This window comes from Artemia sp. Qi Xiang Cuo, chromosome 8 (genome assembly GCF_049724085.1).
Source record: "Artemia sp. Qi Xiang Cuo chromosome 8, ASM4972408v1, whole genome shotgun sequence".
NCBI classification, from domain to species: Eukaryota; Metazoa; Arthropoda; class Branchiopoda; order Anostraca; family Artemiidae; genus Artemia; species Artemia sp. Qi Xiang Cuo.
Genome location: NC_142801.1, coordinates 20,323,933 through 20,346,874, shown reverse-complemented (window position 1 = coordinate 20,346,874; position 22,942 = coordinate 20,323,933). Strand labels below are relative to the sequence as shown.

The window sequence follows — 22,942 nt, the reverse complement described above, 5'->3', positions numbered from 1 at the left end:
TTTGTTCGCTTATAAAGTTCCTAAATTGTTGTTTACTCTTTGTCGAAAAATTGCGTTTTCAATTTAATATATATAGTTTAATTAACATCCTTCGTTTTATTTTGAGATCTCTTTTGAATTAAAGAATCGTGTTCAACGGTTCCCTAAAAAGTCTTATTAGAAAGTCCGTCGCTCAGATACTGCTGTTGAAGAGAAAATTATTTATTTACAATGCACGTACAGAAAGTAAAACACATGTTTGCCAGTTTAAATAAATTCCATCTTTATTTAAAGAAAGCAGTTGGTGCTACATATTTGATAAAAAGGTTATTATTTTTCAACTGATGCAACTGTTACCACCAAAGTCTAGAGTCTAGACCATAGAGCTGTTAATTAGTTAAATAGATTACGTCTGGTGTTTAAGATGAGTGTTTTTTGTGTATTTTTGCTTTTTAGGGGTAACTGCAAATTTTCGTTTTTTGGGCCTTCCAACAGACATTATATTATATAAATAATTGATGCGTTGGACACTCAACAATCTTATTTGTGCTATGCATAACATCATATAAGAAAACGCTTATATGATGTCATAACAAATGCTTATATGATGTACTAACATAGTACATGACGTCATTTGCAAAAAACCAAAGTTAAGGCTCTTAACGATTTTTCTCACACTTCTGACCTATGTAAATCGTTTTTTTTTTATGCTAGAATATCCCAAGATACCAATTTTTTCGAAAAAATATAGAGCCGTTTTTGAGAACATACACACATATACAATTATTGCTCACATTTAAAGATAGTGTGTATACACTATATATATATATATATATATATATATATATATATATATATATATATATATATATATATATATATATATATATATATATATATATATATATATATATATATATATATATATATATATATATATATATATATATATATATATATATATATATATATATATATATATAATAGAACTGTTAGAGGTTTTGCGCGTTCATGGTGCTAGAATATGTTCAAAAATTAATATTAAGAAGACTAAGTCACTAAGGCTAGGAATAAGTGAAGATGAAAAGGTGAAGCTGGTTAACGAAAAGATTGATCAGGTGGCCAGCTTAACTTACATTGGTAGTATTATTAGTAAAAACGGTGGGGGACAGTTATAAGTGAAAGTCTTAAAAGTAGAATAGCCAAGGCCTATGGTACTTTTTCTCAGTTAAAAAAAAGTTTGGAAGAATAGGAAGATAAGTCTGCAAACCATGGAAGCTACAGTGACGACAGTGGTCAAATATGGCTCTGAAGCATGGGCCCTCCGAAAAGCAGATGAAGATTTGCTAGATATTTTCCAGAGAAAACATCTCTGGAAAACATCTAACATCTAGCATCTAGACAAACATCGAACATCTAGCCTTCGGATTGTTTTGGGTACCGGGTTGACTGACTGTAATTAAAACAGTAGGCTGTACGAAAAGCGTGGATGAATCCCGCTTTCTAGGGCAATAATCAGAGAAAGGTTGAGATGGTTAGGACACGTTCTTCGGATTAAGGATGACAGATTGCCGAAGATTGTCCTTTTCAGCCAACTGTCTAGGGCTAAAAGGAACGGAGGTTGTCCACGGTTGGGGTGGGAGGATGTCATAAAGACAGACTTAAAGGAAACTGGACTTCTCTGGGAGGGTGTAAATAGGGAGGCTTTAAATAGATTAGGATGGAGGAGGAGCTTGCGTAGCTCTGTTGGTCTCAGGTGGCTTGGTGCTACAATGAGTTTTTAGTAGTAGTAGTTAGTAGTAACACGTAGCCATTGTATGTTTTTATGTTATCAGTCCCTATTATCTACAAGCTATACTACTTTGAAATGGTGAATTTTTTCCAGAAGTTCGCTTTATTTGTGCTTTAGCATAAACGATAGATACCGCGTGTTCATTTTTTTTTAATCTGTCTTTTTCCTTAGCATTTTCATCCCATTTTCATCAATTTTCGTTCGTTAAGCTCGCCGAATGGCATCTTAATTTGAAATAGATCCAAATTCCAAATGTCTACGATATAGTCTCTTGGCATTAACTCAAAGCTGTAGGGAAAAAACAGAAACAATTTCCCATGTGATAGATTAAGGCCTGTGTTTTTGGACATCATTCTTTAACCTTATTCTACTAACTTTGAGTCTGTTGCCGTCTTCTTTTTTGGAAGGGAGAAGTTTTATAAGATATTTATCTTATAAAACTTCTCCCTTCCAAGAAAAGAAGACGGCAACAGACTCAAAGTTAGTAGAATAAGGTTAAAGAATTACGTATTTTTGACAATTGTAGTTGCTCTCATTGAGTGTGTTTCTTGATTTTGTTTATTGGTTGTTTGTTATGCTTGATTTCTCCCGCTCCTTCCTCCTTTCTCATTTACCTGTCTCCATTTCTTGCTTCTACATTTTATTCTTCATCCTCCTTATCGAGGATCTTGGGAGTCATCCAATGGAATGTTGGTGACAGCGTGGCTTATAAATGGTTGGATCCCTTGGTCATTTTGATTTCAAGAGGCTCAGTGTGTTTATACGGATTGCAGGGAATGGGGAAAGAGTTTGCACCTGGCAAGCTCAGTGCATTTTCAATCAGCGCAAGATTTTCACTCTAAGAACATATAATATGTCCAATCTTCTACTGATTGTATCTAATAAGTATCCCTTTTATTCATACACAACTTGTGTTTATATTTAAGAAACTTGATATACTTAAATTATAGTTGCTATCTCGGAATTCTGGGTTGGCCACCAAAATTTTCAGTTACCCCTTACCTTTGGGAAATCTGATCCTCTGGTTGGCAGGGGCCAACTGATGGCTCTTAAAATCGAAAATTTTTTAGCCTTTGGTCAGTCTGACTCAAATATGTTCAAGAAAATGAGAGAAATATTTCGAGAAAAAAAACAAAACAGCGGGTCTATGGCCAGAAGAAAGAAAAGAAAAGACAACAATCATGATGGATATTTCGCCTGTATAAAACTGGGGGTTTTCAGTGCTAAAAACAGAAATAATCTAAAAAACAACCAATTAAAAGAGAACGGGGATAAAAATATCGGGGAATATATATTATGTTTAAGAGGTAATTACTTGGCGGGAAAAAAAAAAAAAAAAAAAAAAAAAAAAAACTGTCGTCTTAATCCAGAAATTGAGACAAATCTGCACTTGAACAAGGCTTTCACCTTATCCATCTATCCAACTACCTAGGACCAAACAGTATAACCGAACCATTAGCCAAACAGAAATGTCCAAATCCATGCAAAGTCGTCATCAATAAATGTAAGTCGTTGTAAATTTATAAGCAAAAGCACCTTAAATCTAGCGAAATATTTCCAAGTAGAACCTTCCATTTAGGGCTCATCAGAAGAAATACCACCTGCCTTAACGGGTTTCGAGGCTTTACTTTCTTTACCCGGCACAGTGGAGCCTCTACCATAAGATCTATATGGTATCCCTATGTCAGGTAAAACTTGTGAAATACATGCATACTAGTCAAGCTATTAAAAATTACATACAAAAGTGTTTCAATGTTTCCTTAGTAAAATCCCAGAGGCCAGTGAGCAGAGACCATTCTGGAACAAATGAAGACTGGTCCAGATGTGTCTTTTATTGGTATCTGGATGTGTTTTATATATATATATATATATATATATATATATATATATATATATATATATATATATATATATATATATATATATATATATATGTATATATATATATATAGGCTCGATCTTCCGTCCCTGGGCAGCAGAGGAAATCCGTCAGCACACCTCAAAGCGGTGGAAGGGTGCAAACACCACAGAGCTCCACGCCGAGCGATTTGGTGGCCAACGCGCTCCGGGTGACCCGCAAGACTGGGGACCTTGCGGTCAACTCTATTCCCAAGAAACATCGATGGATCTGAGACCTAGAAGAAAAGTTGTAACGACTAGGGCGTCCCCGGCAAGCGAAGCGGCCCCCGTATTGGCGCGGGTGTCGAGAAGTAAACAAGCCAACCATACTACGGCGTTCCCGGCAGGCGACGCGACTTCGAATATGGCGGCGAAGTCGAAAAATCCTTTTCATGCCATAAATCTAGGAAAACCCACTACAGTCATTAAACCGGCGAAATCTAGAATAAATGTTGGATGCTGGAATGTAAGATCCGTCAAACAAGAAGCCACGCAAGTTTTTCTTGTCCATGAGATGGAGAAGTACAACATAGACATACTTTGCATATCCGAAACCAGAATTTCCGGTTCTGGCTCCATAGTTATTACAGCTCCTGAAACGCCAAATCAGTTCCATTTTTTCTACTCCCGAGTAGAGGATAATTCGGGACTCCACGGAGTTGGTTTCATCATGAACCAAAGAACCAGAAATGCTCTTCTAGAATGGGAACCAGTCTCCTGTAGACTTGCCAGAATCAGACTAAAAGGAAACCCCGCACATGTGTCGATAATTTCTACCTATGCCCCCACCCGTGACGCTGCTGATACGACCAAGGATGATTTCTACGGTGAGTTTCAGCAGCTGTCTTCTTCTGTTGCCGCACTTGATTACTTGATTGTTGCTGGAGACTTCAACGCAAGAGTTGGTCCGTCTGACCAAACCACAAGACAAGTCCTGTGAAAATTTGGACAAGGTCACAGATGCGAGAATGGGCAAAGGTTGTTAAACTACGCCTTGATGAACCACCTTGTTGTCACCAATACCCTATTTCAGCACAAACCTAGCCACCTTTTAACTTGGCATTCAAATGACGGTGTCACTAGGGTTCAAATAGACTTCATTCTCATACGCCAGGGCTGGAGAAGCTTTGTACAGGACTCTCGCTCTTACAACGGCGCGGACACAGGCTCGCAGTCTGGATCTGACCACAGGCTTGTTGCTGCAAAAATTTTGCTACTATAAGCCCAAGGCCGGATTCGACATTGGTAAGCTCCAAGACAAAGAAGTTCGGCAGGCCCTCAACTTGGAACTGACTAACCGATTTGACGCCATCAGTTCTGATGAAAACCCAACCCCCGAGAAGAGATGGGAGACCTTTAAAACAGTGATGACAGAGACTGTTGATGAGATCCTAGGCCGAGCAAAAATCAAACGACAGCACTGGATTACCGCTAGGATCCTGTCAATAGTCGGTGAGCGAAGACAAAAGATGAGCGGTCCTAAAGAAGAAACAAAAGAGCTGCGCAGACAGGTAAAACGCTCTGTTCGTCTGGACCGCCGCCAAATGTGGGAAGATGCTACCGTGTCGTTAAAGAAAGCAGCACGCTCACATGATACCCGCAAGCTTTACCAGATCCTGAAAGAGTCCGTTGGTAAGAAAGCTGCTGTCTCAGAAATAGTCAAAGACAGATCAGGAAAAAATCATCAGTTGTCAGAAGGAGCGCTTAGCAAGATGGAAGGATCACTTTCAGATCCTCCTAAACCCATCCCCATCATCCGCTCCTGATGCTTTCCCACCTGCCGTTTCTAAAGAACCCTACGACGTCGAGCTGGACACACCGACCAGAGCCGAAATACTAAAAGTGATCAAGACCCTGAAGAACCACAAACCTCCCCCCGGAGGTTTGTGAACCCTGAAGCCTCCCCCCGGAAGTGTACAAACAGTGCCCTGAGGTCACTGCTGAACAGCTCCATGGCATTCTCGAAGAAGTGTGGAGGACCAATTCTTTCCCAAAAGATTGGAAGACATCAGTCATTCCTCCTTTCTATAAGAAAGGAGATAAAACCGAATGCAAAAAATACCGCGGAATAAGTCTTATAGACATTGCGGCCAAAATATTCGGGATCATACTCTTGAACCACTTCAAAGGGGAAGGGAGGAAAGAACCCGAGGAAATCAAGCCAGCTTTTGGCCAGGTAGAGGCTGTACTGATAATATCTTCGTTTTTTGCCTCATTATCCAGTAGTTTGAAAGGTACAATCTATCCCTGATTTTGATGTTCCTGGACTTCATTGCCGCCTTCGACTCTGTCGCTCGCCAGAAACTTTGGAAGATCCTAGAGAATGACGGAATGCCGCTGAAGTTTGTTGAACTGATGAAGGCATGCTATGACGCGTCAGTGAGCCGAGTTCGAGTCTATGGTGAAGAAACTGAAGAAGTCCTGGTTGAGTTCGGAGTAAAACAAGGGTGTGTCCTCTCTCTGACTCTGTTCAATTATTGCGTCGATTGGGTGCTTGAAAATGCACTGTCGTCCTATCCAGGAGTTCAGATCGGACGGAATCTTTCACTGACTGACCTCAATTACGCGGATGATGTTGGCCTCCTGTCAGACCCCGTACAAGTTCAAAACATGCTTGACAACATGGTGGCCTGGGCAGACCTGATCGGCTTGAAAGTCAGCACAGAGAAAACGAAATTCATGGCTATTAACCACGACACAGGACCATTCACACTAACTGTCAATCAAAGTCAACTGTTTTACATACTTAGGCTCCCAAATATGTATTGACGGATCTTCCGACGCTGATATCCAACAGAGAATACAGAAAGCGCAGACAGTCTTTGCCACACTTCAGAAACCCTTATGGAATCGCCGCAAAGTCAGTGTCCGAACGAAAGTTCGAATCTAAATGGCACTAGTCCGCACCGTTCTCCTTTACGGATGCGAAAGATTGTCAGTAAAACTACAGCATGAGAGTACACTGAAGGTGTTTGAGCGTACCTGTCTCCGAATAATTCTCAGAATACAGCTGCGTGACCGTATCTCCAGCGCGGATCTACGTCGAATGTGCAATATTCAGAAAGATGTTGCGCTCACTATTAAAGAACGCCCTTTGAAATGGTTGGGCCATGTATTACGGAAGCCGCCAGAATACTTGCCTCGCCAAATACTTCTAGTTGAGCCTAGTAGCTCCTGGAAGAGACACCAAGGAGGAAAGAGGAAGAACTGGTGGAACCTGGCCAAATCAGACCTTGAACCTATTGGAGGATTCAGAAAATTCGGACACAGATGGTCAACTCAGTGGCTCGCTTTTGTAGAGCAGCTGGCAGAGGATCGCTCAACATGGTCCAAGAAGGTCTCCAAGATCATCGATGCCGGGCGCGGTGGAAACGCCTGATTCCCACCACAAGTACAAGTGCAAGTAAGTATATATATGTATATATATATATATATATATATATATATATATATATATATGTATGTATGTATGTATGTATGTGTGTGTGTGTATATATATATATATATATATATATATATATATATATATATATATATATATATATATATATATATATATATATATATATATATATATATATATATATATATATATATATATATATATATATATATATATATATATATATATATATATATATATATATATATATATATATATATACAGGCAGGCATGCCTTTCCAAATACTAACAAACAAGTATGTGCCCAGTAAGAGAGGCATGCTTTCTCCCACCATTTACCCGTGCCGCAGCCATTTAAACATTTGCCTCTCAATTACTTGGACTATGTGTCTTGGCTTTTCACTTTCTGTGATTAGGCATGTCTTGATGCAACCTACTGCAAATTACTTGATAACTTCAATTCAACTTGATAACTTGATAACTTGGTCTCCAAGATCATCGATGCCGGGCGAGTGGAAACGCCTGATTCCCACCACAAGTACAAGTATACTTACTTGCACTTGTACTTGTGGTGGGAATCAGGCGTTTCCACCTCGCCCGGCATCGATGATCTTGGAGACCAAGTTGTCTCCAAGATATAGGCATATATATCAGACACTATGATCAAGATTCGGTTGACAATAGTATCGTGACATGGCCATTAGCCAATTTGCTATAATAGTCTAGAGAGTCTCACCCTTCTACGCCCGTAACCTTTTTTTTCGTTTTTGTGTCCGGACTGATATAGCATTTTCGGAAAAAAAAATATCATCCATTGTTTAAACGTTTTAGTGGAGGTCTTTAATTGTTTTTTCTTTTGTAGCCTTTATCGAGTGTATCTTGGACAGCATTTATAAGATCTATGTATGGAGATGAATTGGGTCTCAACAGCGAAGAGGAGTCAGAGTTAATGCTTCCACCCTCTGTGAATGATATATCGAGCATTCTAGAGTCTGATAGTTTATCAATACAAGTGGAGCAAGCAGAGGTATGTTTGTTTTTTTACTTTTTGCTCCCCATGTTGCCCCTTATTTGGGTCTTTCCGTAGTTACAAGGGTTTGTGTTAAGATTTAATGCAAGATAGTTTAGTTTAATTTAAGAGTCAATCCCTACCATGCTCCCCCCCCCTAAAATACCTTGTTTTTTTAATACTGCTACCCTTTTTTGGTTCCATGTTTCCTTAATTTTGTTCTATTTTTTTGTATCTTCACCTGTTTAAATTGTCCTCCGTCCCGTACATTTTCGTGAATAAAGAAGACAAAAATAAATAAAAGAAATTACGAGAAAAGTCAAAAAGAGCAAACGGGTGAGCATTAGGACTAGTTGAACATTAGTGATTAATGAGTCAATTCCCATTACAACGGCTGATGAGTAAGTGAGTTTGCATCAAGCCTTTTCTTTTAGAAATCAAGCAGGATGCTAATGAAACGTAAAATCTGAATGTCACCTCAAACCATTGTTTTTTATGAAGGATAATACGATTTCAGGTTGTGGGTTCAAGGCCACCCAAACAGTTCCACGATGTTGTAAGGGGGGCAATCTTTTCTGCTTTGTTTCAGGGATAATAATTGCAGTGGGGTCAATTGGGGGAAGTAAAGGGGGCATATGCCTGTGCTTAATTTGTTTGACCCCTCCCATTCTTAGATTTAAAAAATATCTTTTGGGATATTTTCATTGAAAAATATATTTTCTTGGTATTTTCGTTGAAAAAAAATCAAAAATTTGTTCCCCCCTTGGCTTTGAAAAATAAATCCCCCCGTCCTAATTTTTGAATCGGCACCACTGAATGCTTACTATGCATTTGCCTGGTGGTGAGACCAGCGGTATGGTCAAGAGCTCCGCCGTAGAGGAACCGTTATGCTAACGTACGCCAAAACTCGTGAAAGAACGTTATGCTAACGTTCGCCCTATTCGGCTCCTTTTCTATTACTATATCTATGGACAAATGTTTTTTCTTGTTTAAGACTGCTTCGCTTTATGACTACAACAGTATCTTGGTGTTAATATTATTGGAGAATCATTATTACTGTATTTTCTATTGTATTTTCCTACATTCTCTTCGTATAGAAGAATATTTCTCATTCTTCTAAACAATAAATTCTAGAATGCTCTTGAATAGCGCTCAATAATGACTAAAGGAGCCATGATTCTTGAGAGTGATTGACCTCTTTTTCGCCTTAATTTCTGAGGATTGGGGTTTAAAAAATAAAAATACAAAATTACAAAATAAAACAACTAAATGTTTTTTGTAGCTTAAATGAAAGACGGTTGCTGAATTGTGAAGTACATATTTGGAGTGGGCTGCACATTTTTCTGCACATCATGTGTGGGTGTACCTACACTTGTAGTGTAGCTTCTCAGTTTTGTATCTTAGGAAAGAATTTTTTTTGCTACTGTATTGTAGATATAAAAACAAACAGATCTTATTCATTCTTGGTTGACTGAACATTTTTCTTGGATGACAAATGGAAAATAACGAATGATGTTAAGAACCGCCAAAACGTATTTATGTAGCAGTTAATAATAAAGGAAAACTAATACTCTTAAAAGGCTTAGTCTTTCAGCTCAAATAAAAATTGTAATCTTTTTCTGCTGGAAACGCTGTCAGAAACGAAGATTAGAAAATAACCCTTGAAGATAAATGCTAAGAGAATAGAAACATATTAAGCTAGTCCAAGGAGAGAAAAAAAGTTACTCCCTCTATAAGGTCAAATTTTGTTCCTTTAATTAGGTGTTTATTGATTGGAACACCTTACCTGAGTTGGCTCAAAGCTAGTGCTCCTTTCCTGAGGTCCCAACTATTTACTGAGTGAATATATAGGGTTTTTTTTATTACCAAAATGGCATTTCAAGTTTCTTTTAATTTAACTTATGGCTAAGCCATTGTTTTACTATTAAGTGTTTTCTCTACTCAGTTGAAAAGTTAATTTACCTTGAATAATTGCTGGAGACTTGACTCAAAGCAAAATTTTCATCTTACTGCAGAAGTTTGGGTTGTATTTTCTTTTTTTTATAATCCATAATTAAACCTTGTATGCTTCAATTTTTCATTGTATGCTTCAGTTTTTTTTTAAGTTCAGCAACGTTAAAACAAAAAATCAACAATAATAGTTCGGTATGTGAGGGGGGCTCTTCCTCAATCCTCGCTCTTTACGCTAAAGTTTGAATTTCTGTCACAATTCTGTTAGAAAGACAGCTCAAACATAAGGGCCACAACGGTTGAGTTTGAATAAGACTTATTTTCAAAGAACTGTAGAACTTCAACGTAGAGAGTGATGGATGAGAAAGGGGCAGCCCCCCTCATTTTTAATGTTGCTCCTTACTTTGAGTTGAAAAAAACTTGTTTTATGCCTTTTATGTAATTCTTGATTAGACTGAGTGTCATTATGCTTACTTCTCTAGTATTTTTTCCTCTTTATTATAATTGGACCAGAAGATGGCAAATTTCTGAATTGTAGGCTCCCTCCGTTTTCCAATAATCTTTATGCGTTGTGTCCACGAGATACTGTTTCAATTTTGAAGTGTCCTTACGGAACCTACGTCATAAGGGTCATGTGAGTTCTATTTTTATTGAGGTTTTTGGAACGTTTCCTTGTTTTCTTTTTGAGTTCTTCCATTTGACTTGTATCATTCAGTTCAGTTTTTGAACAGTAAGATACTTGTTGTTTTTAAAGTATTAGGCAACTGTTGTATATTTGCTGAATACCTGTGAAATTCATTGACTTTTTGAAGTTCTCGCCAGTTTTTCTTCAATTCTCGAAGTGCTGCTTGTACTTTCTCAAAGTTGATTTGCCGGTCCATCTTCTAAATAAATACTGAATGGAACAACCAATTATTCAAAGCAATTCTAAAATCAACACGTCCGATTTTGTGCCTGTCTTGGACCCTAAATTATGTGCAAACTGTTGTGCAGTAAGCTGCACATGTACTGTGATCAGTCATAACAATGCCGTGAAGACGAATGTTGTCACTTCCATTTTCCGCAGTCTTCTTTTGGTCCATGCTTTCAATCCCGTACAAAGTGAAATTCCCATATCTGAAATTAGTTCAAAATCGGATATCAAGGACATATTGACAGTTATATCCCTTGATGGAGAATGTTTGTTTTTGGATCATGTTTTTGAGACAGAGAAACCTTGAGTACTAGGCAATTTGTTTTTGTATCGATGGTCAATATATCTGTGTGTGTTTTCTTTTTAAATATTGTTAAGTTTTTTTAGTTCACATCCTTATGGATTAAATCTTTTTGAAATTATTTTCAGTTTAATTGATTTTAATTGGATTATAAGTCATGACTTTTGTTTTATTGATATGATTTTATACGTCGTGATATCTGCCCTGTGTTTTTTCCTTTCGGGGATAAGATGTTATCCCTTTGTTTTGTGTATCCGACGGACTGACCGCATCTCAAACAGTAAGCTGTATAAAAAATTTGGTTCGATTTCCCTTTCTAGGGCTATAATGAGAGAAGGGTTAAGATTAGACCCCGGCGCCGCGCCGATGAGGGATGACCGGCGGCGGCGGGGCAAAAAACAGCACGCCGCGCCGCCGTAAGACGCGGCGCGCCGCCTGTAAGACACTGGCGCAACCAATGTTGACCGCAAACATTAATGTTTTCATCAGTCTTTCTCAAATCACAGCTTAAATTTACAACAGATTCGAGCCTATTCTTGCGTTCAAAAATTCACAAGTCGCTGGCTGGAAACTGGTCTTATTCGTTATTCATCAAGATAAGTAGAAATCTGGTAGAAACGAAATATCTGTGGCGTTTCAGAACCCTTGCATAATACGAGTAGTTGAAGTACCTATTACCTATGTATTCGTAACATAAATAATTATCAAAAATAGTAGTTTTTTTCATCGAGCATTGCTGCATATAAAACTTCAAAATACCGTATCACAAAACTCGTCATTTATCTGGGTAAAAACTGCGATCATAACTTTGGACTTAAAAGCTTCATTTTTTCATAATGCCCTTTGCCTAAAGCTGTTCTGTCACCTTAAAAACATTTGAAATGGGCGGCTTAGATATTGATTGTTGTTTTTTTTTGCTCTTTTGGATTCCTAAAAAGCCTTCTTGTTTTAAAAACTAGTTTTTAATTACAATTATAAAGAAAGTATTTAAAGTTTTTTTTGGCTTCTTTATAGAATATATGTAATGTAGGCTAAGTCTGAACTTCTGCTTTTTATCGCTTATGTCTGCTTTTTTGGATATTCTTCCTTTTTTCTTTTGGGGATTCATTCTAAATTAAACACTGATAAACACCTAATATCGGTCAAATTATAAACTGTATCTAAAAGGATTAAATTTATCAAATTAAAAAATACATTATGTACGCTTCACATGAGAACGTTTTAATTCCAATGACACAAAAAACACTTAATAGTTTATTCGCTATGAAGAAAAATGAAGTGTCAGCTATTTCCTTCTGTAGAGAATGAAAAGCTCATCCGTTTTAAATTTAATTAAATGAAATGATATGCAGACTGAAGTAGCTCCAGGAAGATATTGAAATGTTCATCCTAGTTCGTCACTTTTAATCCAACCAAAATGTTAGGACACTTAGTATCAGTTATTGAGTTTAAGCTTTGATTTCCAAATGCTCACAAGAATTACCAAATTTAAGAAAGTCTCAACAATAAATCACCTGTGGTCAAAATACTTAGACTCCTCGTTGATCCCCACCCAGGCTCAAAGCTTTTGCTATGGTCATTTCCATGGAAATCTCCAAAGAATTTCTTTTTAAAATAGCTTTCAAGCATAGTTAGGGGTATTTAGACTTTTTTGCTTTTCTTCAAAGCTTTGAAAAAAGGGGTATAATATTCCAAATGTTACATTTGTGCATAGTTTTGGTTATCCTTTGTAGGGTGATCGAATTTTCTAAACCACTGTAGATACGTAAGAACGTTGCAACATCTAGTACCCTGAAGTCATAAGACTGTCAAAGACTCCTCCTTGAACCTCCCAAATTGAAAGCTTTTATTATGACCTGGCCTTTTAATGTAACTTGGGCACTGGACCAAGGGCGCCATTGTTACGCAAGCGCAATGTTAGGCGGGGATGTCGATGTCGCTTTCGTCACGCCAATTCGTTTTAGTGTGAATCTGCCTGGTACAAATGAATGAATGTTTCAAATTAAACCCGTTTCATAAATAGGGAAAATACCGGATTGTACGCATGTGTCCTTTTCCCTTTGGACGATAAAATTATGCAAGTGCTGGCTCAAGTGCTGCATCAAGTATAACTCACGAAAATATTGTTAATTTTGTCAACTTTTCAACTTTTTGGCATCCCTGCTTTCGATAAAAAAAAATCAAGGTACTATCACTTAAATATAATAACTCCCTATGCCCCCTTCTGGATACCATCTTGATAGGATACCGTCTCTGATTTAAATAAAAAAAAATTAACTTATTGGCACCCCGTCTTTAAAAAAAAAATCGAGATTTTATCATTTAAATTTTATAGCACACGCCCCCCCTCCCCCCTCTGGATACCACCTTGATAGGATGCCGTCTCTGCTTTAAATTAAAAAAAAATGAACTTTTTGGGATCCCAGCTTTCAATAAATAACATTTCGAGCTATTATCATTTACATATAATACCTCCCTGCTCCCCCCCTCTGGATACCACCTTGATAGGATACCGTCTCAGCTTTCATTAGAAAAATAATTTACTGAATAATTAACAAGGTCACTATATGGTTCAAACAAAAACGCAAAGTAACGTTAAAAAGCCTAGTGTTCCTTGAAAAAAAATTGAGAGTATGAGTAAAGGGGTACAAAGACAGCAACAAAAATGTCTAAATTATTCAGATATACCTCAAATTATTGGAAAACTGAGTAAAAATAATTTAAAGTCGACCGAACGCCGCCGCCGCTGTCGGCGGTGGTGTACCTGCGGTGTACCAGCGGCGTTACGACACTTCGGTGGCGTTCGACCGGGCCTCGTGTCGGCGGCGTTCGGTCGATCCGCCGGCGCGGCGCCGGGGTCTAGTTGAGATGGTTAGGACACGTTCTGCATATCAGGGATTACAGATTGCCTAAGATCGTTCCTGTCGGCCAACCAGCTAGGGCCAAACGAAAAGCAGGTCGTCCCCGAAGGGCGTGGAAGGATGTCGTAAGGAAAGATTTAAGGGAAATAGGAACCAGTTGGGAGGGTGTAAAAGGGCGGCTTCGAATACAATGGAATGGAGGAGGGGCGTGTGTAGCTGTGTTATATTATAGGCTTGGTTCTAGTTTTCATTTTAATTTTTCTTGTTAATTTTTTTTTGGGGGGGGGGGTTGAGGGGGGTTTGGCCCAAGATTTCTTTTTAAGCTACATTTATTCCTCAATTAGGGTGGAAGTTGTCAAATGAAGAGATTTAACAGAAGTAGGAGCTTCACGGTAGGTATTGAAGGGCCTACGGGGGCTTAAACTACGGTGGGTTGTCAATTGTAGTACGATAGGTTATCAGTAAGAGTAGCAGTACTTCAAAAGATGGTTTTCCATAAAGGTCCCAGTTGTCGTTTGTTTTTAATTTGAAATTGATATGATTTAGGAAGGTTTGACTATGTGGATTTGGTCCTAAGTTTATATTAAGTAAAAAAACAATTTTTTTTTAACTGAAAGTAAGGAGCGACATTAAAACTTAAAGCGAACAGAAATTATTCCGTATTCTTTACGCTAAAGTTCGATTTTTTTTTCCAATTCTTTTTTCTTTTTTTTCCGAATAAACACGCATCCGTGATGTTTCTTCTGGCAAAAAAATACAGAATTCCACATTTTTACAGATAGGAGCTTGAAACCTATACAGTAGGGTTCTCTGATACGCTGGATCTGATATATATATATATATATATATATATATATATATATATATATATATATATATATATATATATATATATATATATATATATATATATATATATATATATATATATATATATATATATATATATATATATATATATATATATATATATATATATATATATATATATATATAAAAATATATATATATATATATATATATATATATATATATATATATATATATATATATATATATATATATATATATATATATATATATATATATATATATATATATATATATATATATATATATATATATATATATATATATATATATATATATATATATATATATATATATATAGTTTCGTGTTCTTCATTAATCGCATGGTTTTTTTCTTTTCTCATGGTTTTAACAATTAGGTTAGATGACACCAGCATCAAGTCCACGTGGAATATTCGTTGACGTTTGGTACAGGAAAAACAATTTGGCTTCGATGTGGATTTTTTTTTTTTTAATTTTGTTTGCTTGTGTTTCCCAAGAATAAACTCTCTGGAGTCTCCGAAGTCAGAAAATGAATTCATATCCTGTAAAATATGGTCGCTAATCTGTGCATTTTTTTTTCTTTGGAATGCGAAATATGGACGTTTTGTCAAAGTAAGGTTTAAATATTAAAAAAAAAACATGGCATCTTGCTATTAGAAAGATCGTCTGCAGTCATTACGATCTTTTATACCTTTTAGAACGCCGTAGGATAGAAAATGAAAATATTGAGATTTTTTATGTAGGATTCAAAGGCACAGATTGATGACTGGTTTTATCTAGATGAGAAGTTTGCTCAAATGTTATTTTTACCGAAATAGGCCCAAGTGGCAACCCTGATCAGATGCGTAATGTCTGAGCCACACCATGACTCTCTATCGATAAAAAAAAGAAAGAAAATTTATGAATGATATGTATTTCTGCTTGATTTTTACGTCACACCGGCACCCCAGAAGTGGAGAATTGAAATGACCAGAAATTGGTTTAAAAAGTATTTTTTAGCCCTAATTTTTTCCCAACTGCTGTTGTTTCAAGTTCCCATATTTTCTCATTCCAAAAAATTGCACCTTAAGTGACTGTCAATGACGAATTTCACACTTGAAAGTTGAAAATTGCTTAACTCGCCAAAAAACGCACGGGATGCATTATTAGGGCTTTAGTCGTTTGTAATTTTTATTTGATCCACAATTGTGACTATAATATATTTCAAATATAACTAAACCCATGATATCATCTTGCTGTAAGCGAAATGGGCCTCATAATTCTCCAAAAATGAACTGAAAAATAAGAGATTTCCTAAGATGATATTTAAACACTGTTTACAATTGTAGAGGTGGGTGAGGAAACTACCCTTACAATCTTCAGAGGCGGCAAGGGGAAACAGCCTTGATTGGAAGAAAGAACTTTTAGTACATCTAGGTCAATTATACATTCTATGTGTGCTATCTGCCAAATTTAAGCACATTATTTAGCGACAAACTGTATTTTTTACATATTGCCTTAATTGAATCATTGAACGAAATCTAGTAGAAGATTAAAAAAGACTGAGTGTACTTCTAATTTAATTGAGTAAAGATGTTTAATTCTTCCTTTTTCTTCTTTTCCAGTCTTCTGTTGACGAGACTTTAAACTGATTTAGTGGTTAAAATTTCATGTTTTTAAATGCTTAATTTCAGGGATGGTGAACTCGTGGGCCGGCTTGAACATTTTTCCGGCCCGCAAGATTCATCATGTCACATTTCTTTAATATCTGAGAAACTGATTGATAAAAGAATAATTATAATATTTCTAACATTGTTAGAATTTTTCTAATAATACGATATGCATCAGCTGAAGATAACAGGTAGAAATAATGCCATTATAAGTAAGAACGCTCCAGATTAGCTGCCAGTTGTTTTTTACTATCACATTTCGGATTTCAATTTTCAGTTGTTAAAATTGCTTTAAATATTGTGTCTTGCTTAACTTAGTGAATAATATATGTTTGGTACCTTTGAGATATACACCGTTTTGCATACTTCACCAAAGGTTTATTATTTTTGTTTTGACTTGTTTTTACAAATCTGCTCCTCATTCTGAGAGTAAATACAATATCGTCTTTTGAAAATAATATAGGTAAAAATAATGGCATTATCAGTAAGAACGTTCCAGAAGTTGGCCAGTATTGGACCAGCAGTATCAGAATCTTAGACGACATGGGTTAATTTTATTAGTTTTGTTAAATTTTATTAGTCTGTTTAGCTTATACACTGAAATTGTGTGTTAGTGTAAGCCCAAGGCTTATTTAGAGGTTTTTTTTTTAATCCTCCCCCAAAAATACTGGATACATAGGGCTCATCCCCTGTTCATGTTGGTACGCCATTGAATGGGTATTTATATATTAAGTAATCCGAAAATCTACTATTGAAAATGAGTAATATATGTGAACATATATTATTATTATTATTATTATTCATTTATTGTCCGTCAAAAAAAGGTACAAAAGGTACAGTATGTGGAGTAATCACTAAAGAAAACAAAAAAGAAAAAAATAGAAGAAAAAGAAGGACACAAACGCACATTGAAAATTCAAACACCTGACAAAAGAAAACTCTTCATTACATTAATACGAACAGTAACTATATGCATTACATTAATATAAAAAAAACAATTGTGAACAAATTGTTGACCATGGATGATTAAATTTACTTTGAAAACGGGATAGAGATTTATTAATGCTAATATTAGGGTCAGTTAGCTTATGCAAATGAATTATTTTACGGTTCCTTGTCTAAGGGGGCAAATATAGAATATATTTAGCAAACCTGAAGAAGATTGATTATAGGTGCTTTTTATCTGTAACTGTAAAAAATCTCCAGACAGGAGCAATGTAATGCAGATGAGGAAGGGCTGTGGCGTTGTGAATAGATGCTAGAATATAACGGTTGAAACGTAGTTTGCTTTTTACGATTACAGCGTAAGAAATGCTAATTTTAGGCTCAACGTGAGTAGAGTGGGGGGTGCTACTCCGGGACGACACCCCTGCTGCCATCTACAATTTAGTTTAATGCTGACAGGACATAATTTATGCATGTTTTATGGTTTTTGTCAGTGAGAATTTGAAAAACAGGAATTTTCTCACTTGGAAAAACATGAACATTGTCACATTTAAGGATGTCAACAGCAATTCATGTCTGTTTTATGGGTTTCTCAGTGAGAATTAAAAAACAGGAATTTTCTCACTTGGAAAACCATGAATTTTGTCACATTTATGGTTGTTTTCATGGATGGATATGTGTGTTGTTCGATTTATTTGATGTTTTTCTCGGATGTCAACATCAAATTATGGATGTTTTATGGTTTTTGTCAGTGAGAATTTGAAAAACATGAATTTTCTCACATTTATGTCTGTTTTCATGGATGTATAATGGTGTTTGTCAGCGAGAATTTTAAAAAAAGGGACTTTGTCACAGTTATGGATGTCAACAGCAATTCATGTCTGTTTTATGGTTTTTGTCAGTGAGAATTTGAAAAACAGGAACTTTCTCACTGAGAAAACCATAAACCACGTGGTGCTGTCACGAGTCAGGACACCTGTGCTGTCGACCTCAATTCACCTATCGTGAATCAATAATTCCCCTTAGAAACAACAAATTAATTTTCCCTTTCTTGACAGATCAATCAATCAATGATATCATCTGTCAGACTTTAAAAATTTTCACCTAGAAACATTTCTCCAGGAATAGATCCAAAATCATTAATGTCTTTGCCTCGGGAACAGTTCTACTGGTCGAACTCCAAAGGATATTAATAACCAACGGCCATGGAAACAATTAGGCAAGAAACATCTTAGCGATGAATTGTTTTAGCGCGCGAGAAGGTTTCATATTAATTTGAAATGCATTAGCACAGAGATGCCAATAACAAAGGAACACGCTGAATTTGCGTTTAGGGATTATTTGGGCGAAACCGTTTTAGACAGGTTATGGAACTATTTCGGCGAAACAGATAGAGACATTTTAAAAGAAGATTTTTGAAGAGATTTTAGAAGAGAATTTATAGGTGAAACTCTGTGGTCGTTATAATACACAAGTTTCATTTGAACAGTGTTGTGAGGTCCTCTAACCCAACCCCAAAGGGTTCCAATCCTCCTATCCCCAACCCCGAAGGAAGCCCCCGTCTTTCGTTGATGTGAGTTGTCTGAAACCTATGATTTGGGATGTGTAGTTTGCTACTTCAGGCTTTTCTGAGCAGGATTTCTTAGCCATTCGTAGGTGTGTGTTGACTGAAACCAATACTTTGGGATGAGTTTAAGTTAGGTTATGTTAAGTTAGGTTAGGCTAGGTTAGCCTACGTGAGCACGCGTATAGGTTAGGTTAGGTTGGATTAAGTTAGGTTAGGTTAAGTTAGGTTAGGTTAGATTAAGTTAGGTTAGGTTAAGTTAGGTTAGGCTAGGTTAGATTAAGTTACTCACTGACAAAAACCATTAAACATCCATGAAAACAGACATAAATGTGAGAAAATTCATGTTTTTCAAATTCTCACTGACAAAAACCATAAAACATCCATTTATGTCTGTTTTCATGGATGTTTAATGGTTTTTGTCAGTGAGAAACTTAATCTAACCTATCCTAACCTAACTTAACCTAACCTAACTTAATCTAACCTAACCTAACTTAACCTAACCTAACTTAATCCAACCTAACCTAACCTATACGCCGCTCACGTAGGCTAACATCATTAATGTCTTTGCCTCGGGAACAGTTCTACTGGTCGAACTCCAAAGGATATTAATAACCAAAGGCCATGGAAACAATTAGGCAAGAAACATCTTAGCGATGAATTGTTTTAGCGCGCGAGAAGGTTTCATATTAATTTGAAATGCATTAGCACAGAGATGCCAATAACAAAGGAACACGCTGAATTTGCGTTTAGGGATTATTTGGGCGAAACCGTTTTAGACAGGTTATGGAACTATTTCGGCGAAACAGATAGAGACATTTTAAAAGAAGATTTTTGAAGAGATTTTAGAAGAGAATTTAAAGGTGAAACTCTGTGGTCGTTATAATACACAAGTTTCATTTGAACAGTGTTGTGAGGTCCTCTAACCCAACCCCAAAGGGTTCCAATCCTCCTATCCCCAACCCCGAAGGAAGCCCCCGTCTTTCGTTGATGTGAGTTGTCTGAAACCTATGATTTGGGATGTGTAGTTTGCTACTTCAGGCTTTTCTGAGCAGGATTTCTTAGCCATTCGTAGGTGTGTGTTGACTGAAACCAATACTTTGGGATGAGTAGTTTGCTATTTCAGGCTTTTATGAGCTAGGTTTCATAGCCTTTCGTTGGTGTGTGTTGAGTGAAACTTATGATTTGGGATATATAGTTTGCTTTTTGGGGGATAATTTTTCGGTCTGAAAATATCAAAAGGCCCTAACCGGTCGAATTCTGCTTCGAATGAGTCCTCATTCACCCGGATCAGTTGCCAACTGTGGCCTGTAGGCGTGGATAACAAAAAACCCTTCTCTCTTGCATGGAAGGCTCAGGACTTGACGGAGAGTGCACTGACGCTTGATGGGGAGCTGATAGCTCAGATATTGCGTGAGAAGGAGCCAATGTTTGGCCTACGGCTTGTCTTGAAGGCCCAGGTAACGTCTGTTGGAGGGTGGAGGGGCCGACGTTAATTTCTTGTACATGAGCTGTGACTTGTGCAGCCGGGGTAGCTTCTGAGCCCCTTGAAAAAGCTTGTGTAGGTGGGGCTTCGGCATTGAAGCTATTCACCCACTCTCTTTTTAGTGTTTGGTCAGACCGCATTGTGGCTCGATTAAGAGTGGCTTGCATAGGAGGCTGCACTTGGGCAGGTAGTGTGGAGCTGGAGGGCTTCGGCCAGCGACCATATTGGACAACTGTCGCCTTTGCAGGGGGCGCATTATTGGCCCTCGCTTTCTTGGAAGGAGGTGGCACGCATTCATCGCTATTTGCGTCAGCCAGAGGGTCCGCAAATTCTTCATAATTTGCCTTAAAGAAGAGAAGAAAAATCAAAATAATTTCTCCCTTTTTACAGAAAGAAAGTTATTATACATAATTTTGTTTAGTTTATCACTAAGAAAGTAAAAATTTCGCGAGAAATATAGTTGACATAGAAATCAAACGTTTTTATTAGACAATCAGTAGTCTATAGCAATAGGATAGAAATAATTGTTTCTATTTTTACCATTTAAATGTTCCAGTCTATATGCTTTAAATTAGATCGTTAACCCATCGACCTGTAGGCCTATATTTTGCAAGCATAGGTTAAAAATTTTATTCAATTTACGCATAATATAAGCTTCATGCAACTCCTACAGACTTTTCTTTCTAGCCTTGCATATCAAAGTTAAAAATCCTGGATTCACGCTCCCCTCCCGGCCCCAAATTTAGGAAAATTAAGCCATCCCTCTCATAGAGTTAATCATTAGTTTTATTCAAGCGAAAGTCATATCTTACTAGCTTTTATTCAAGCGAAAGGCATATCTAACTAGCTTTTATTCAAATGTTATGTATAAAATCACTAAATTATTAAGTAGAACTTATCTTTTATCTATCTAATAAAAGCTCGCCCCACCAGCCCCCGCCCAGATCGTGGAGTCTTGCGCCACGGCCGTCACAACCTGGAGGCACATTAAGACTTCACGCTCCGTGATGTTATCATTCGTTTTATTAAAGCGAAAGTGATATCTTAATAGCTGTTATTAAAGCGAAATGCATATCTTACTAGCTTTTATTCAAGCGAAAGGCATATCTTACTAGCTTTTATTCAAATGTTATAGCTAAAATCACTAAATGATGAAGAAGCCATAATCTTTTCTATTTCTAATCATAGCGCTAACCCCCCTCCCCAGCCAAAATCCTGGATTCCCGCTCCCCTCCCGGCCCCAAATTTAGGAAAATTAAGACATCTCTCTCATAGAGTTAATCATTTGTTTTATTCAAGCGAAATGAATATATTACTAGCTTTTATTCAAGCGAAAGGCATATCTTACTAGCTTTTATTCAAATGTTATGGCTAAAATCACTAAATGATGAAGAAGCAATTATATTTTCTATTTCTAATAAAAGCGCTAACCCCCTCACCACAACAAAAATCCTGGATTCACGCCTGGGAATATAAAAGAAACTTTATTGAAGGCTTGAAAATAATCTGTTTCTCTTCCCCAAAATAGCGCATTGCGTCTGCGCCTAATTATTACAATTGCCTCAGTGTTTTAATTTGACAGAAGAATAGTCCCTTTGGCCGCCGCGTTTGTAAACCGGAAGAGAGTGCCAAACTATTTATATGCTTCTGTGGAAATGTATTGTCAAAACCAGAGCGCCATTTTCATTAAAGATTGACAAAAGTAAGTGATCGCTTTTAGCTGGAAATATAAAAGGAAAGAATTTAGCAAAATGCTATTTCTTTTTGTGAGAATTAACTTACGTAACAAATTTATATATTCTTATGTTTTTGGGGTAAAGATGGTTGGAGCAGTGAAGATGTTAAAAATAGAATAGCCAAGGCTCAGAGTGTTTTTTCACAGTTAAAAAAAGTATGAAAGAATAGGAAGATAAGTCTGCAAACCAAGATTAGAATCTTAGAAGCTACAGTGATGACAGTGGTCAAATATGGCTCTGAAGCATGGACGCTCCGAAAAGCGGATTAAGATTTGCTAGATGTTTTCCAGAGAAATTGCTTAAGGATTGTTCTGGGTACCCGGCTGACTGACCGTATTTCAAACAATAGGCTATACGAAAAATGTGGTTCAATACCGCTTTCTAGGTCTATAATGAAAGAAAGGTTGAGGTGGTTAGGGCATGTTGTGCGGATGAAGGATGACAGATTGCCGAAGATTGTTCTTTTCGGACAACCATCTAGGGCTAAACGGAAAGCAGGTCGTCCCCTTCTGGGGTGGGAGGACGTCATAAAGAAAGATTTAAAGGAAATGGGAACTTCGTGGGCGGGTGTAAAAAGGGAGGCTTTGAATAGATTGGGGTGGA

General features: G+C 36.9%; 1 protein-coding gene across 2 annotated transcripts in view; it reads left to right on the top strand.

Moving 5' to 3' along the window:
- The window catches only part of LOC148949227 (protein Aster-B-like), a 239,676-nt gene that overhangs the window by 143,823 nt on the left and 72,911 nt on the right, over positions 1–22,942 (top strand). For both annotated transcript variants that reach the window (XM_089093279.1, XM_089093280.1), the window contains one exon: positions 7,936–8,100. In XM_089093279.1, coding sequence (XP_088949405.1) covers positions 7,936–8,100 — 165 coding nt within the window. The remainder of the gene's footprint in view (positions 1–7,935; positions 8,101–22,942) is intronic.